The sequence below is a fragment of the Dreissena polymorpha genome, chromosome 5 (assembly GCF_020536995.1).
Source record: "Dreissena polymorpha isolate Duluth1 chromosome 5, UMN_Dpol_1.0, whole genome shotgun sequence".
Taxonomy (NCBI): Eukaryota; Metazoa; Mollusca; class Bivalvia; order Myida; family Dreissenidae; genus Dreissena; species Dreissena polymorpha.
The window spans coordinates 2,274,743-2,291,197 of record NC_068359.1 but is presented as its reverse complement, the minus strand read 5'-3'; the positions used below and the strand labels follow the sequence as shown (position 1 = coordinate 2,291,197).

Sequence of the window (16,455 nt, the reverse complement as noted above, 5' to 3'; positions counted from 1 at the left end):
ACAATTCAAGATGGCTTACAATCGGTTTTGCTTGGGCATGCGCATTGCAAGCCTATTTGGTTTGGTCCCGCCTTTTTCTCCATATATGGTCATTTGAGCTTGTGGACGGCCGTGGACCATCCACCTACAGATAATTACGATAATGCGTTCGTAAAACATGTACGTACAACTGGGTTCATGATACGCTTTATCAGATATTGCGGGCATCTGCATAAGTTTTTGGGTCATATAAACATTTGATTTAATGAGCAACATTTAAAATTAACGTCCGTATATACTGTTACACATACCTCTGTCACAAAGATCTCAGACACAAATACTTCTGTCACACAGACTCTGTCACACAGATCTCTGTTTCACGGAACATAAGCATACTGACCTCCGTCGAACTGTCACATTTTCTAGATAGACTATGGATTACATACCTCTATTTAACAGTCATCTTTCACACAAACTTCTGTCACACAGACATTTATCACGACAGTGCAACAACAAACGTCATGATCTACATTTGAAACCAGGGACCTATACAAACAAACAACTCTGTGTGAACTTGATTTTGGGGCTCTATACAAACATGTTAATCTGACTACAACATGACCTGAATTTGTTTGATAAGCAGCAAATACTCGTGTGATATAATTGTCTTTAACAGTAAAAGTTGTTTTATCTATAAAATAATTGATTACTTGAGCACTCAGGAAAGACAAATGAAAAGACAAACAACCCTGTGAATAATTGTTAGCATATTTATCTGTTGCTTCAAGAGCTGTCAGTTTGCCTTAATTTATAAACTTATATTTTCATACTTCTGTTTTAAATTCATATTGTTTTATATTTTCAGTGCGCTTAAAAGAAGCAAAAGAGGTCTATTGCTCTGAAGACGGAAAGTTTGAACCCGCAAAGGAAAATGTCATGACGCCAGCGAAACGTGCGCTACCAACCCAGGTCATTTCCACATTAAGAACTGATAATGCTTGCAAAACATTGTGGACCTTAAATAGTGCTGACATACATGGGTGATCACAGCTGTGCCAAGGATACTGAAACTGATTCAACGCCGAAATTTGATTTCTGTCTTTTCCTGAGACGTACCTTGACCATCCCAGCACTAAGATGATAATAAATTCATGTCTACTAGATAAAGCAGTGGCGACAACAAACATCACAAACCTTCAGGCTTGCCGACGACCGACGACAAAGGAAAATTCAATCTGAATTAGTTTTAAATATTCAATTGATTGAATTAAACTTATCATTTTTTTCCACAAATAAACACATTCCAGCAGTGAATATCTCTACCTAACTCAAAAGTGAATGTTGGATCTTTGATCATGTTAATTAAAAAATGTGTTCCCAGAACTCATTATAAATTTTCCAAACTTGTTTAAACAAGATCATTTGGTATTTAATTTTAATAAGCTTTTTGTGTATTGCTGTAGGCTTTGAATAAATCTACTGCATCACCATGTCAGGAGGAACCTCAGTCTTTTGTTGTTGAAATAATAAAGAGAAAATTGTTAGTCTTATTATTAAGTTCTATTTCACATTGCAAATAGTTACTTGTGCAAAATCTTGTTCACAAATGTGACTTTTTCACGTGCTATTGAGTTTTTAAAAAGAATTATTGTTACACATACATGTACTCTTAAAATTAAATAAAACCATCATGCATGTACTAACGTGTATGTGTCAGTGATATACTGATTTATATTGAAAAATAAAAGATAAGCGACCTTTCTGAATTGCCTTGTCTTCAAATTCTGACTGCTGTTTTTTTTTAAATAATTGAACACGAAATCACGAAGACTTTCAGTACTACCATGGATATCATGTTCAAAAGTATAATATAATGGCATGCGAACCTTCATTGTCTCGGATGATAAAAAACAATTTTAAATTGTAAGCAATTGACAGGCGTTGATAATGCCTATATTTTTCACACAGCAGGGACACGTTTTTGATTAATAAAAAGACCGGTCTTTGTTACATGCACATACGTGCGATATACAATGGCAATTGAAACCCTTAGAAACAAATGGTATTGTTACTCGTCAACGCATCCGGTAATTGACATGACGCCTTATCAGTGATCGCTCCGCCCACTTAATTGACATGACGCCTTATCAGTGATCGCTCCGCCCACTTAATCACGTGGCTCAGTGGGAAGAAAACCTAGACAAGCTAACACCAAAATGGCTTCTTTGCCTATAGACTGCATATAGATTTACGCGATATTCAGGATGATTTTATGGACTTGTTTAACACCATATTACACTTGTAAAGGGGTTGATGCCATTTAGTAAGTCTGCAAATGCAAAAAATATACGATTAAAGAGAACATCAGCTATTTATAACGGGTAAATCGGTACATTAAACACGCTCTCAAACGCTTGCGCGCTTACCGAAATCGAACCCGTTATTACGTAAAATGGTGGTATTTGCAATAAATTAACACTTCACCGGTATTTACCCGTGTTATTAACAAAATTATTACCGAAACATTCCCCCTTCCAGTGTATTTGACACGAAATAGCGCTTATAACTGGGAATTCGGTGAAGTTTTTCGCGCTTTCTGACGCCGGGTGGGTACCTCAATCCCACATGTTATTGCGTATAAAAGTGATTTTAATCATATTAAACATTGCTTATGCGACATTTATCAATCACTATAATTTAAAGCGCAAAACAACACAGTAAGTTTGGACAGAGACGTAGATAACAGAGACTGGAAGGTCAAACATTTTATATAATAAAGCGTGCCGAGTTCTCACCCGTTACGGGATTTCGCGAGACTTGAAGAAAAATATAGACGACGCCATTTTGTTTGCAAAGCGGGTAAAAGCTACTAACTAAAGAGCGAATTTAGAGCGAGTTCTTTGTTGACTTTGACTGAATATGTTATTTTTAAATTGCTGGATAATGTTTTCACCAGACCAGTTCAGTAAACAAGGGACATCATTGGAGGTTACGGTAAGAATCGTGACGAACATTACTGCATTTTTACGCTATTCTCGGTAAACACACGTTTTGCTCCAATTGCAGTTAACTTGTGACGCATTTATCTAAGAAAATATGACCTAAATATTATTAAATTTGATTTTTGTATTAAAGTACTGATTCGGTTTAATGAATTCACACCTTTTTATAGTGATATTCTGTTAGATAATAAAATATCACCAGATTTTATTTACCCCATTTTGTCGATGCATTTGATTTTCTATTTAAACTCCTCATAGTTTTAGCGAATAAAACTTCGAATATAAACTACGGATCACATCATATATGGTTTCATTTTAAAGTGCTGATTGGGTTTTATGTCTGCCCATATTTTCAGTGTGATATTCCATTAAATAATGAAGTTGTGCAAGTTTTAATTTTACCCTATTTTTCACATACTTGCTTTCAGCCATTTTGGTTTTCCATAAAAAACATGCATATTTCCAGTGACCAAAGCTAAAAAAGGGTGCATTGCATCATATCATAACTTATATTTTTTTTAAGTGCTAATTGTAATTTATAAAGTCACATATTTTCATTGTGATATGCCTTTGAATACGAAATTGACACCAAATTAAATATTCCCCATTTTGTTGGTGCATGCGATAAGCCAAATATTATTTTAATCCAAACTCTTCATAGTTTTAACGACTAAAACTGACAACGTGTTCTATGGATCATATCATCAATGGTATCATTTTAAAGTGCAGACTGAGTTTTAAGGCTGCCCTTATTTTCATTTTGATATTCCTTTCAATAATGAAATAATCCAAGTTTTAATTTGTCCTGTTTTTCAGGTATTTGCATTCAGTCGTTTTGATTTTCCGCAAAAACCTTGCATATTTTGCGTGACCAAAGCTAAAAAAGGGTGCATTGCATCATATCATAACTTATATTTTTTTTAAGTGCTAATTGTAATTTATTAAGTCACATATTTTCATTGTGATATGCCTTTGAATAAGAAATTGACACCAAATTAAATTTTCCCCATTTTGTTGGTGCATGCGATAAGTCAAAAATTATTTTAATCAAAACTCTTCATAGTTTTAACGACTAAAACTGACAGCGTTTTCTATGGATCATATCATCAATGGTATCATTTTAAAGTGCAGACTGAGTTTTAAGGCTGCCCTTATTTTCATTTTGATATTCCTTTTAATAATGAAATTATCCACGTTTTAATTTGTCCTGATTTTCAGGTATTTGCATTAAGTCGTTTTGATTTTCCGCAAAAACCTTTCATATTTTGCGTGACCAAAGCTAAAAAAGGGTGCATTGCATCATATCATGACTTATATTTTTTTAAAGTGCTAATTGTAATTTATTAAGTCCCTTATTTTCATTCTGAAATTCCTGTGCATAAGAAATTTATGCCAGATTTTATTTTCCACATTTTGGGGGTGCACGCTTTAAGCCAAAAGTTGTTTCTATCCAAACTCCTCAGAGTTCTAGCGACTAAAACTGACAACATGTACTATGGATCATGTCATCAATGGTATCATTTTAAAGTGCAGACTGAGTTTTAAGGCTGCCCTTATTTTCATTTTGATATTCCTTTAAATAATGAAATTATCCAAGTTTTCATTTGTCCTGTTTTTCAGGTATTTGCATTCAGTCGTTTGGATTTTCCGCAAAAACCTTGCATATTTTGCATAACCAAAGCTAAAAAAGGAAGCATTGCATCATATCATAACTTAATTTTTTTTAAGTGCTACTTGTAATTTATTAAGTCACATATTTTCATTGTGATATGCCTTTGCATAAGCTATTGACACCAAATTTCATATTCCCAATTTTTTCGGTGCATGCTAAAAGCCAAAAATTGTTTCAATCCAAGCTCTTCATAGTTTTAGCGACTAAAACTGACAACATGTTCTATGGATCATACCATCAATGGTATCATTTTGAAGTGCATACTGAGTTTTAAGGCTGCCCATATTTTGATTTTGATATTCCTTTCAATAATGAAATTTATCCAAGTTTTAATTTGTCCTGTTTTTCAGATATTTGCATTCATTCGTTTTGATTTTCCGCAAAAAACCTGCAAATTTTGAGTGACCAAAGTTAACAAAGGGTTCATTTCATCATATCATTACTTATATTTTCAAAGAATGCTAATGGTAAATTATATAGTCCTACATTTTCAGTGTGATATTCTTTTGCATAAGAAAATTACAACATATTTTATTTACCCCACTTTGCAGGTGACTTCTTTAAGCCAAAAATTGTTTCAATCCAAACTCTTCATAGTTGCAGCGACCAAAACGTCAAATATAAACTATGGATCGCATTAAATATGGTATCATTTATGAATGCCAATTGAGTTTTATGTCTGCCCAAATTTTCATTTTGACATTCTTTTAAAAATGAAATTTATCCTGTTTTTCAGATATTTGCATACAGCCGTTTCGATTTTCCGCAAAAAAAACCTATATATTTTGAGCGACCAAAGCTAAAAAAGGATGCATTGCTTCATATAAAAACTAATATTTTTCTACAGTGCTGATTGTTCTTTATTTAGCTCCACAGTTTGAAAGTGATATTCCTTTGCTTAAGAAAGTTACACCATATTTTATACACCCCATTTTGCAGATGCATGTTTTAATCCATAAAAAATTTCCATTCAACTCCTTCATAGTTGTAATCACTTAAACTTAACACATAATGGCCTGTAACATAAACTTAAATTATTTTTCAGTGCAGATTTAGTTTTATGGTTGCCCATATTTTCATTTTGATATTCTTTTTAATAATGGAATTGTGCACTTTTTATTTGACCCAGTTTTTCAGTCATTTTCATTCAGCCTTTTTGATTTTCTGCAACCATGCTTAAAGACTGTAAAACTTGCTTTTTATTTTAACATAATTATATCCCAATATGATTGAAATTTTTCAAAATGGAATAAAAAATAAATTTGTTACAAAGAAATGGACTCATGCTGGCAATTCGAGGAGAAAGATTATGGGAAAATTTTGATTTCAAGCATTCTGATGACAGTTGACAAAGTTTAAGGCTATTATTGAATAGAATTAAAGCTCAATTTCAACATGTGGATGTTAATTACAATTAAGAAATTTAATTATAATATGAATATGGTTAAATGCCTCATTATTATTGATTTCAAAAACAATAAAACTTGGCATATCTCTGTAATTAAATTATCTTGATCGAATGTAAGTGCACACAGTTAGGGATTCCTTTATTCCTTTCTTAGCTTTCCCAAATATCCATAAAAACCTTTCAAGGCAGATGTCAAATTGACACAGTTACTTATGTTATGTAATATTCCAATCCATACAGAACTGCCAATTCAGTCATCTAGTGTATGGCTATATGGGTGAAATATGCATTATCAGTAGATCTCAAATTTATTATGGCAGAGACAGTATGGTGCCAGATATGGTGACAGCATGTTTTATGGATCATATCATTAGCCCTCCCAAATTTAATCAACTTTTTATAATAATCATGTATAATTAGACATCATACTCATTCGCAATATAACTTTGTGTAAATTAGTATAAATAATAGTTTGTTTATTTTGTGTAATTTAAACCGTTGATGAATGTGCATAATTAAAAAGTGCTTATGTTTTATAAGTTGAGTAAGGTTTTAATTAATTAATCATTTAATATATGATTTAATTTATAAATTTAGTCGTGTGATTATTAATATAAGAATTTAATATTAATCCTAATGGTTCTTGTTGATCAATTTATAATATAGTAAGGTAATTAAATAAGGTGTCTTAGCTCAGGTAATATTTAATACCACACAATACCTGGTAATAAGACCAATTTTTTGACTTATTACCAGGTATTATGTGGTGTAAATGGTGGATTGATTGTTTATTGTCTTTCTGTGTTCATTTGCTGAAATATGACAATGAATGTATTCATGAATTTATCAAGAGGAAACATTATAAAATGCATGTTTATATGCCTTCTGAATAAATTTCATGAGGCATTTATATTTTTCATGTAAATTTAGAATAGCATATAATAAGTATCATATGATTTGATGCTCATCTGCCATGCTCATTGGTATTTTCAGTTTGGCCAGGCCCAGGAGGGAGCGACTAAGTGATGGGGTGCAAAAGCGATCTCGACATTTACTTGATGAATCATCCCGAACAGCACTTGTCGATCGTCTCCTGCTCGATGAGGATGAATCCATAACTGAGAACTGAGGACGGTACTTCTCTCAACATCGCATTGTATGAAGACAAAGCAAGCCAACTAAGTGTGGTTTGTCATCGTCAACAACCGAACCAGGCTCAGCTGCCGTTGGAGTCTGCCAAGTTGAGATCACTTTGCCTATCAGGGTTGAGTGTTACATACTTAAGGAAGTGATCCAAAGCAATATATTGTCCATATGCACGCAAGAGACCTGGAAATGCTCTGTTTACATTCAGATCAAACATTGGCACCAGGGGGTGGGGCATTTTTCTTTATATGGCTATATATGGCTATTAAAAAACCTTTTTAAAACCCTAGAGGCCACATTTATTGTCCCGTCTTCATGAAAATTGGTGAAACAATGTGTCCCAATGATATCTCGGACAAGTTTGAAAATGGTTCCGGTCGGTTTAAAAACATGACCAGGCAGCGGAGCATTGTTCCTTATATGGCTATGGTAAAAACATGTCAACACTCTTAGTCAGATTTATAGTACAATTTAAATGATGAAAAATTCTTATGTGATTATGATTTTTTTTCTGAAACATTAATACCCTGCCTCATACGATAATGGCTCTTATGCTAACATGTTTGTTGCCTGCATAACTGCAGAATATTAGCCGTTTTCTTCCAATATGTTATTTGTAATATCAACAACTTGCTTAATATGTGTTATGATTTATAAATTGCTTAATTTTTGTTATGCCAGGTGTATTGATATTTGTTCATGAATTATGAAGTTTTGATGAAATATCATTTAACTGTAAAAACTATGTTCATGCATTCTTTTATTGCACAGACAAAATTGTTACTAGTTACAGAGGTTTATGAAGAGACTGTATCACATAAATGGTTGCATAGGCTCCTCTGTAGAAACCGGGACACACTTAATCATAATGTACATGAGAGGACATAAATTTCAAGTTAAAATGATGCTTTTTTACAACACACAGAATCCATAATATGTTCTTTTCATTAACTTTTGCAATCTGGGCACTCATACACAACTGACTGAGTAATGTCCTGAACAAATTCACTACCACAATGTTCATCATAATCGGTATACCTAGAAGTAAATCCAGATTTAGATCCCGGTCATCCCTTGACACAAAATCCGTCTAAGACATGGTGTTAATATCGGAGAATGGCAGAGTATACGGGTCTGAAGATTTCTATACATATACTCAATGTGGTAATGTTATAATTGGTAAAATCGTGCATTGAATTAAGCGGTAATTAAAGAGAACAATGAACACAAACAGTCGATTAGAGCAGACCAAGAATAGATGCTCTCAATAAGAAGACAAATTTGTTCAGAGCTTAATTAAAATTTTACTACAAGTAAATGGCATTCGGATTCATCAAATTAAAACACTGCAATTAAAATTAAAAAAAAAATCTAATTAAAACAACCAATTATTATTGTGTGTCGTAAGATTCTGATCGCTTCTTTATTTGAATTTATCGTATTTCAAAGGCCATTTTTAGATACCGGTAATCAGGTTTTTTTTCAAACTGGAGGCGATTTAAATCGCTAAATACAACAATGCGGCATGTGATTTATTTTAATTGACACATTACAATTCTGTGATAATACCGCATACATTCTTATTTTAATAATACATAACAGTTTATTTGTTTCAAATCGCACAGACTGAAACGCGAAAGCGTGTTTCAGAAATGTTGATAAGCGTGTTAACTACCGTGGCAACCGACAAACAGTTGAGCGCTTATCTTGCCGAAACCCGCGACGTGCGAGAATTTGCCGATATTTGGCGAGCTGCTTATCTCTGTTATCTACGTCTCTGGTTTGGACATTGTCTGATATAAAATTAGCGTTGTACGAAATGGAATACGGTCAGGCTATTATAAATTAATAAGGCTACCAATATCAGACGCTCGCGCAGGTACCGACTTACCCGAAGTTACCGCATTTATTGGTTAACTAATATCAGTAATAATAACTCTTTTACAATAGCATTTATCGATACGTCTTTATTAAAATAATAACAAAATGGTTTTCACTTGTTTCTGACACACACAGAAACGCGATTTTTAACGGGGATTTCGTAAAGTTACACGAATTGGGTACCAAAATTCTCAATTATTTTACATGCACACGTGACATAATACATACTTAATAATGATTAGTTATTGCTTATATGACATTTCAAGTTTGTGAAATAAATTAATGTTCTATAAAGGGGATCTCAGTAATTCGTGAAGCTTCCACTCGCTCTTGTCAAGACCGCATTGCCGCGTTGGAAATGGTATAAATTTAATTCATCTAACTTATCTTTCTGGATACCAAATGTCAGAGTTGCATTAACCCTTTTTACACCGTTTTTGCCATATTTCATTTCCGTTTTTTAATCCGAACAAAATAAACGAAACTCGTTTAAAAATGAGATCTAGGCATTCGAGCTCCTAGTGTGGATTAAAGGGACTGTCCAATGGATTAGTTTACTGAATTTAGAAGGCTATTATATAATTTATTAAGATTCCGATCTGATTTTATTTAATTCAACAAGATGAGTTTATCTGCCGTTGAATGGTAGCGAATTGTTGGTCTTTACCTTGCAATTCGATGCTAAATGTCGCTGGTTTACAAATTAGACGATAAAATCAGTATAAACATGATCAGTTTAAGTAGTTAAATGTTTAAAGTTATTAACTGTTTCAAGTTTTATTGTTTTGGACCAAAAGTTATGAACTATACTGTAATTGTGTACATGGTTCGAAAGCTGGTGCTCTTAAGAGGCGGCCATATTGGATTTTTTGTGACAGGGTGGTGGAAACTACCTAGCATATTTCAAAGGTATGAATTGGGATATACATACGTAAATTTATGCAGGTATGTAGTAGCAAACATTATATTTTTGGAGGTATTGTTTATTTCGTTGTAATTGTAATAAAAACTATTATTTTATTGCATCTAATATTAAGGGGTTCGAAAGCCGGTTCGTCCACGCTAGAATACTCGGGTGAACATGAACATGCATGAACATGAGAATCAATTTAACGTATTTTGATTTTATGATTTTCTCGTTTTGACTTTCGAATTTTGTGTAGTTTATTTTGCAATGTACGTTTTTCATTAACTTTTAAATTTTGCTAATAGAAGCCAGTGGATTCTTCCACAGTAAATTCGTACCCAGATCCTAAAGCACAAATAAGTCGGTGTATTTGTGTTTATGTTTTTTTATTTAGGCCAAAACAGTGGGAGAGATGAGAAGAAGTAAACGCGTGAGACAGCCAGCTAAGAGAATGGTGTTGTATTTTCAGGACACAGATTCAGTGAGTTCATTTTAATGCTGTTGTGTGTACACATTTTAATTATATGCCAGTTATTTGATATATTCTCCCACCTGGTCAACCGGAGGGGTATAGTGAATTATGTATATCTATTTGTGTCCAGCCGAACTAAGAAGAAATAATAATATCACCCTTGTCCGCTCTGTGTTGATAAATGCAGGTTTGACTATAACCCATTATGATTTACAAGTTAGAACTATTATTGTAAAGGCCTGAGAGTTGAACAGCAACCTTGGCTTAGTATAGTAGGACTTTTTGCTTTTCTTCACAATATTTAGGTCCGAAATCTGTGGATGTAGGCTGTGGTTGCAAATAACATGTATTAAATCAAGAAATGCACTATAGCTCATGTGATTAGGTCATGACATTGACATCATGTTTTTGTCATTTTAGGGTTACTCTTTTTGCTATTATTTATTAGATTTTCTGCATTACTTGGTTTTTATCAAATGCATGATGTTTTATTTGTTACACTCAGGATTCAAGTCTTCAGAAGGGTAAAGGAAAACGTCCTGCCAGAAAGATCCAGAAAGTTGATACATTAGCAACAACAACTAAGGGGACACTCGAACACCATAGCACGTGTGACGATGTAAGACTTGCTTTTATTTGATGATTAAGTGCAGTTAGTGAGTTATATTTTATACTTCTCATTCTAACATTTAACCTCATCTTTTAAGTGATTCACATGGAACTAAGTGGGTGCTTAGAATAATTTTTTGTTTATTTCAACATAACACTTTTATAAATGATCACAGCAGAATATTTGCACTAATTATACTTCATATCTTTATAAGGTTTTCTTGGAAATACAAACTTGTAACAAACTTTCACTAGCTGATGAAGTTGGAAGTCCAAACTTCTACATCTTTTTCTGATGAGGTGTTATTTATTTTTATCTTATTACTTGGCTATTTATATTTGTTGCATTGCAATATGTAACTCCTGGATGTTTATTTATATTTAGGAACCTGTACTGGCTTTTGTTCCTTCAAGTTCTGATGAGTCTGAAGGAGAACCACTCAGTGAGAGAGAGGTAACTTAAATTATTTGAATTACAATTATTTATAAAATCATAATTTTACTGTTTCCTCTCTGTGTTTTAGAGAAACATATATGCATAGTACTGAAAATGTTTCGTGTTGAATAATCAATAGAGTGGTATGGCTGTTTTAAATCCTAAAAAGTCAGTTCATGCATAATCATAAGTGTCAGTGCTGTTTAAAATGCATCTTTCATTTTTTTCGCTCCTTCGTTTGTCCGTTCATTCATTTACAGTATTATATGAAAACACATTCTATGCAGTCCATATGATATGAAGTTACTCGTAAGATAAACTTGAAACAACAACATACCTGAAATGAACACCTTACATCTTTGTATATGTTTGGACATGCTTATTGAAATTTAATCATGTATTTTTTTCAAACATGTCATGTTAAATCTTTTTTAGGATGATTTAAGAACCAAACGAAAGGGAAGGAAAAGAGGAAGTAAGAAAGTGAAAGGGCGCTGTTATGACCATGAAGAACAAGAAAGAATTCTTGAAAATAGAAAAGAACAAGAACGAAAATCTAAGGTTTGGTTTTCGTGTTTGTTGAAAATATAGACAGAAGAATTCTAGTTTAAAGCTTTTAACAGATTAATAAGCATGCATGTAGATTGGAATAATAACAATACATAATTAAGCAATCAGTTGATCATTATGTCTCCCCCATTCTTGCCCTCAAGTAAGGGCTACTTTGGAAAGGTAGCACTGTATAAAGTATAATTTCAGTATCACTGAAGTCATTTCCAATAATGTTATATGCCTAATAGTTATTTGTTCACCATAAATTCTGCTCCTAACACCTAGTTTGTTTGAGACTCTAATAGAAAACTGGCCATTTTTCTCATGAAGAACTTTGTGAGGGAGACTTATTTTTTCACAAAAAAACTGCAAGTTATTGTTGTGTTCACTTCCCTAAAATTTTCTGTGGCAATGTAGATTTTTATTTAAACATTGTCAAAAACAAAGCTTTTTTGCACCGACTCACTAGAATTTGCTTAAATATCATTTAGTGCTGTTTTTTTTTAATTTTGATATCAAGTCAATACTTAATTGGGGGTAAATTCTGAAATAATCATAAGTTTATTTCATGTGGTCATATTTTTACCCTGAGGATTTTATAATTGAATTTCAGTGACAGTTATGCACTAGTTATTAATATCCAATCTCTCAAGATCAGTTAATGCCTAGGATCTTGAAACTTAATAGGTATATTGATCATGACTGGCAGATGACCTCTTTAGATTTTCAGGTCACTAGGTCAAGGTCGCAGTGACTCGAAACAATAAAATGGTTTCCGGATGATATCTCTAGGATGCTTACGCCTAGGATCATGCAACTTCATAGGTACATTGATAATGACTGTCAGATGACCCTTATTGATTTTCAGGTCACTAGGTCAAGCTCACAGTGACTGGAAATAGTAAAATGGTTTCCTGATGATAACTCAAGAATAATAAGGCCTAGGATCATGAAACTTCATGGGAACATTGATCATGACTGACAGATGACCCATATTAATTTTCAGGTCACTATGCAGGGACTATCCTAGGCCTTAAAAATAGGGAGAAGTGACTTCTCCTTTGTTCTGAAACAGGGAGAAGTTTGGAAAATCAGGGAGACGTTTGTGCAAACAATATCAAAAACAAAGCGTGTTTATTTTATAACTTTTATTATTTCTATCATTATACTATGTTTATTTGCAAAAACAATAAATTCTCACTAAAATCTTCTTCATCATAACACATTTAAGTCATTTAACACATTTAAGTATTTAATAATTTGTACAAGTAGCACCTTTGCATCACATATTTATCATCATTATATTATCACCATCCCTATGACTGCTTTTGTAACAAAACACAATATTAATGCATGGAACATCTAGTACATGTATATCTATTACTGTTTATCCGAATACTTTACATGTCCGAAATATGTTCACTTAAGAATGTCTTACCTGTTAACTTTAATAATCTAAATTTTCCTTGTTGCTATCTGGTTTAACAAACCTTATCAAATGTTTGTTAAATCCAGTTAATGCTTTCTCCATTATTGAATCACCATTACTTGTAATGTGAATCGCCAGCTTTGAATTAAACGCGGGTGTAATGTTACAATTCGTCCGCCATTTGCAATGTTGATGGTCATGACATAGCAATTTAATTATACTCGGATAATTTATATCTAATCGAGGAAATGTGTTTTCTCAATAATTATGTGTAGTATTATGACTTATAGTATAAAAAATGAACTGTGATTCCAGTTTATATAAGATGGGTGTTACTCGTAATTTTCGGTGGATTAACAAACTGACAAAACTCGCTGGACTTTATAGTGGATCTACGCAATTTATAGACCTTTGATCAAGTTTGTTGTTCTTGAATTATTTTTGCCGACTTTCTTTAACCGTGCTGTCTGCCAAAAACCTGCAATTATCGGATGGTAAATCAATTATCACGTAATTAGTAGACAACTTGCGGCACGCGCGAAGAGGCACGAGTGTGTTGTTATAGCAACCAATATTAATGGGACTGCTTTGTCACGGTCAATTAACGATCCGTGCGGGGGGTAAATCGTGTCACCGTTAGATAAACAACAAACAATAAACTTGCTTATCGCCTGCGGGCGGTAGCACGCCTTAGCAAAAATAATCGGGCGGTTTGATTTTCGCTTTTCTGGTCTTGTTTACTCAAAAAATACGGCGACTTTATCTTCGCTTTTCTGGGCTCGTAGGGCGAAATCACGGGCGTAAGAGCGAAATTATCGCTCATAGTCGCCCGTAGGGTAGTCCCTGACTATGTCAAAGCCTTTGACAAAGGTCAAGGTCATAGTGACAAAAAACGTATTCACATAATGGATGCAACTACAACTGACAGCCCATATGGGGGGCATGCATGTTTTACAAACAGCCTAGTTGCTATTCTTTTTCATTTATCAGACATAGAACTTTCTTAGTTTTGATTATTTTTTGTTCTGGCTCCTTTTTGAAACATTTATATTTATGCAAATCATTTGAATTATGCTTAATCATTTGAATTTTTCAGTTCTATGCATTTTGTTTTGAAATACCAATTTGTGTGAAATGTGCTAGTTTATTATTAAAACTTGCACAGCAGTTTTTACATTTGTATGCTTACTTTGGTGTCATTTGAATGAAATGCCATGAGTACTCTGGATTGTAAGATGAAAGAAATAAAAGAAGCAATGACATATTTCTTAAGAATACTATGTAAATAAACTAATTGAATATCAAAATTCATTTCTTGTATACTTATTTTATTTTCTTGTTTGAACTTAATAGTTTGATTTTTACACTTTTTAGCTCACATGAGCACAATGTGCTCATGGTGAGCTTTTGTGATCGCCTTTTGTCCATCGTGCAGCGTCTACATTTGCCTTGTTAAAACTCTACAGGCCACATTTATTGTCCAATCTTCATGAAATTTGGTCAAAAGATTGGTCTCAATGATATTTTGGATGAGTTCGAAAATGGTAACGTTTGCTTGAAAAGACCGTTCATAAAAAAACAGTCAATAGTGTATTACCTGTTTGTATTCTGATTTTTTATATCTTTTGCTTGTATTCAATTTTAAGTTTGCATTTTGATTTTTTTTATTATGCCCCCCTTCGAAGAAGAGGGGGTATGTTATTTTGCTCATGTCGGTCCGTCCGTCCACTGAATGGTTTTTGGATGATAACTCAAGAACGCTTACGCCTAGGATCATAAAACTTCATAGGTACATTGATCATGACTCGCAGATGACCCCTATTGATTTTCAGGTCACTTGGTCAAAGGTCAAGGTGACTAGAACCAGTGAAATGGTTTCCGGATGATAACTCAAGAGCTGACGCCTAGGATCATGAAACTTCATAGGTACATTGATAATGACTGGCTGATGACCCCTATTGCTATTCAGGTCACTAGGTCAAGGTCAGTGACAAAAAACGTATTCACACAATGGCTGCCACTACAACTGACAGCCCATATGGGGGGCATGAAAGTTTTACAAACAGCCCTTGTTTATTCTTATTTCGAGTCATTTTGTTTCACACTTGATATTTTGTTAGATTAGGTTTCTTAAAATACTTTTCAAACTATGACATATGCTAATGCATGATTAAACATTTTGAAATCAATAAAAAAGCAACAAGTTGCTGTTGAAAATTTGAAAAATAGTATCTTATTATTGTTCAACCATGTTTTGTATCTTGTGTGCTTTCTTTATGTAGTAACCTGTGCAGACCGTCTACATTTTAGCTCGGCCGAGTCTTTCATATCTATTAAATTGATATACAATTGAGGTATTTTATTCAGTGTGATAAGAACTTGTTGGCCCATGCATGGAAGTTTGATTTTTTTTACAAATTTTGTATTATATTCATCTGGTGTCAGAAAATGGATCGAACTCAATACATACATATAGAAATGTGACAGGAGTTGGTTCGAGTGTATGATGCTGGCATTTAATTATTTAGGTGATTTGCCTTTCAAATGAGTATGGTCATTAAAAAGTATTAAATGTTAATGTGTAAATAGAACACTGAGGCATGTCTGGATACACTATCACATTCATAGTATCGATAATTAAAGAAGAAACTACTCTCGAGGTCAATTATAAGAGGCTTAGAGACATTGACTACAATGGTTTATTAAATACAGGCTATAAAGAAGACAATGAAAAACACATATCAATAATCAAATAAAAAACGAAACTTTTTGTAAGAAAAATTGTGTTCTTTATGTGTGTAAAAATGTATGGATAAAAAACGCAAAAAATATATTAAAAATAAACAAGATGTGTTTGTGAAACACAATGTCCGCCTATTATGACGTTTGACCTTGAAGGATGACCTTGACCTTTACCCTTCACCACTCAAAATGTGCAGCTCATTGAGATACACATGCATTT

General features: G+C 33.3%; 1 protein-coding gene and 1 long non-coding RNA gene across 10 annotated transcripts in view; both read left to right on the top strand.

The window, feature by feature from the left end:
- Positions 1-1,519, top strand: part of LOC127832327 (uncharacterized) — a 41,984-nt gene extending 40,465 nt beyond the window's left edge. The window contains exon 2 of the long non-coding RNA XR_008026796.1: positions 845-1,519. This is a non-coding gene — a long non-coding RNA (uncharacterized LOC127832327). The remainder of the gene's footprint in view (positions 1-844) is intronic.
- Positions 1,520-9,005: 7,486 nt separating this feature from the next.
- LOC127832261 (serine/threonine-protein kinase TBK1-like) overlaps positions 9,006-16,455 on the top strand; it is a 62,755-nt gene continuing 55,305 nt past the window's right edge. For 2 of the 9 annotated variants that reach the window (XM_052357625.1, XM_052357621.1), the window contains exons 1-5: positions 9,128-10,033; positions 10,390-10,476; positions 10,973-11,086; positions 11,462-11,530; positions 11,948-12,073. In XM_052357625.1, coding sequence (XP_052213585.1) covers positions 10,028-10,033; positions 10,390-10,476; positions 10,973-11,086; positions 11,462-11,530; positions 11,948-12,073 — 402 coding nt within the window. In that variant the 5' untranslated portion in view covers positions 9,128-10,027. Of the gene's footprint in view, positions 9,087-9,124; positions 10,034-10,389; positions 10,477-10,972; positions 11,087-11,461; positions 11,531-11,947; positions 12,074-16,455 lie in introns of those variants that run through there. The other 7 variants (XM_052357623.1, XR_008026760.1, XM_052357626.1 and 4 more) reach the window with 7 other exon arrangements.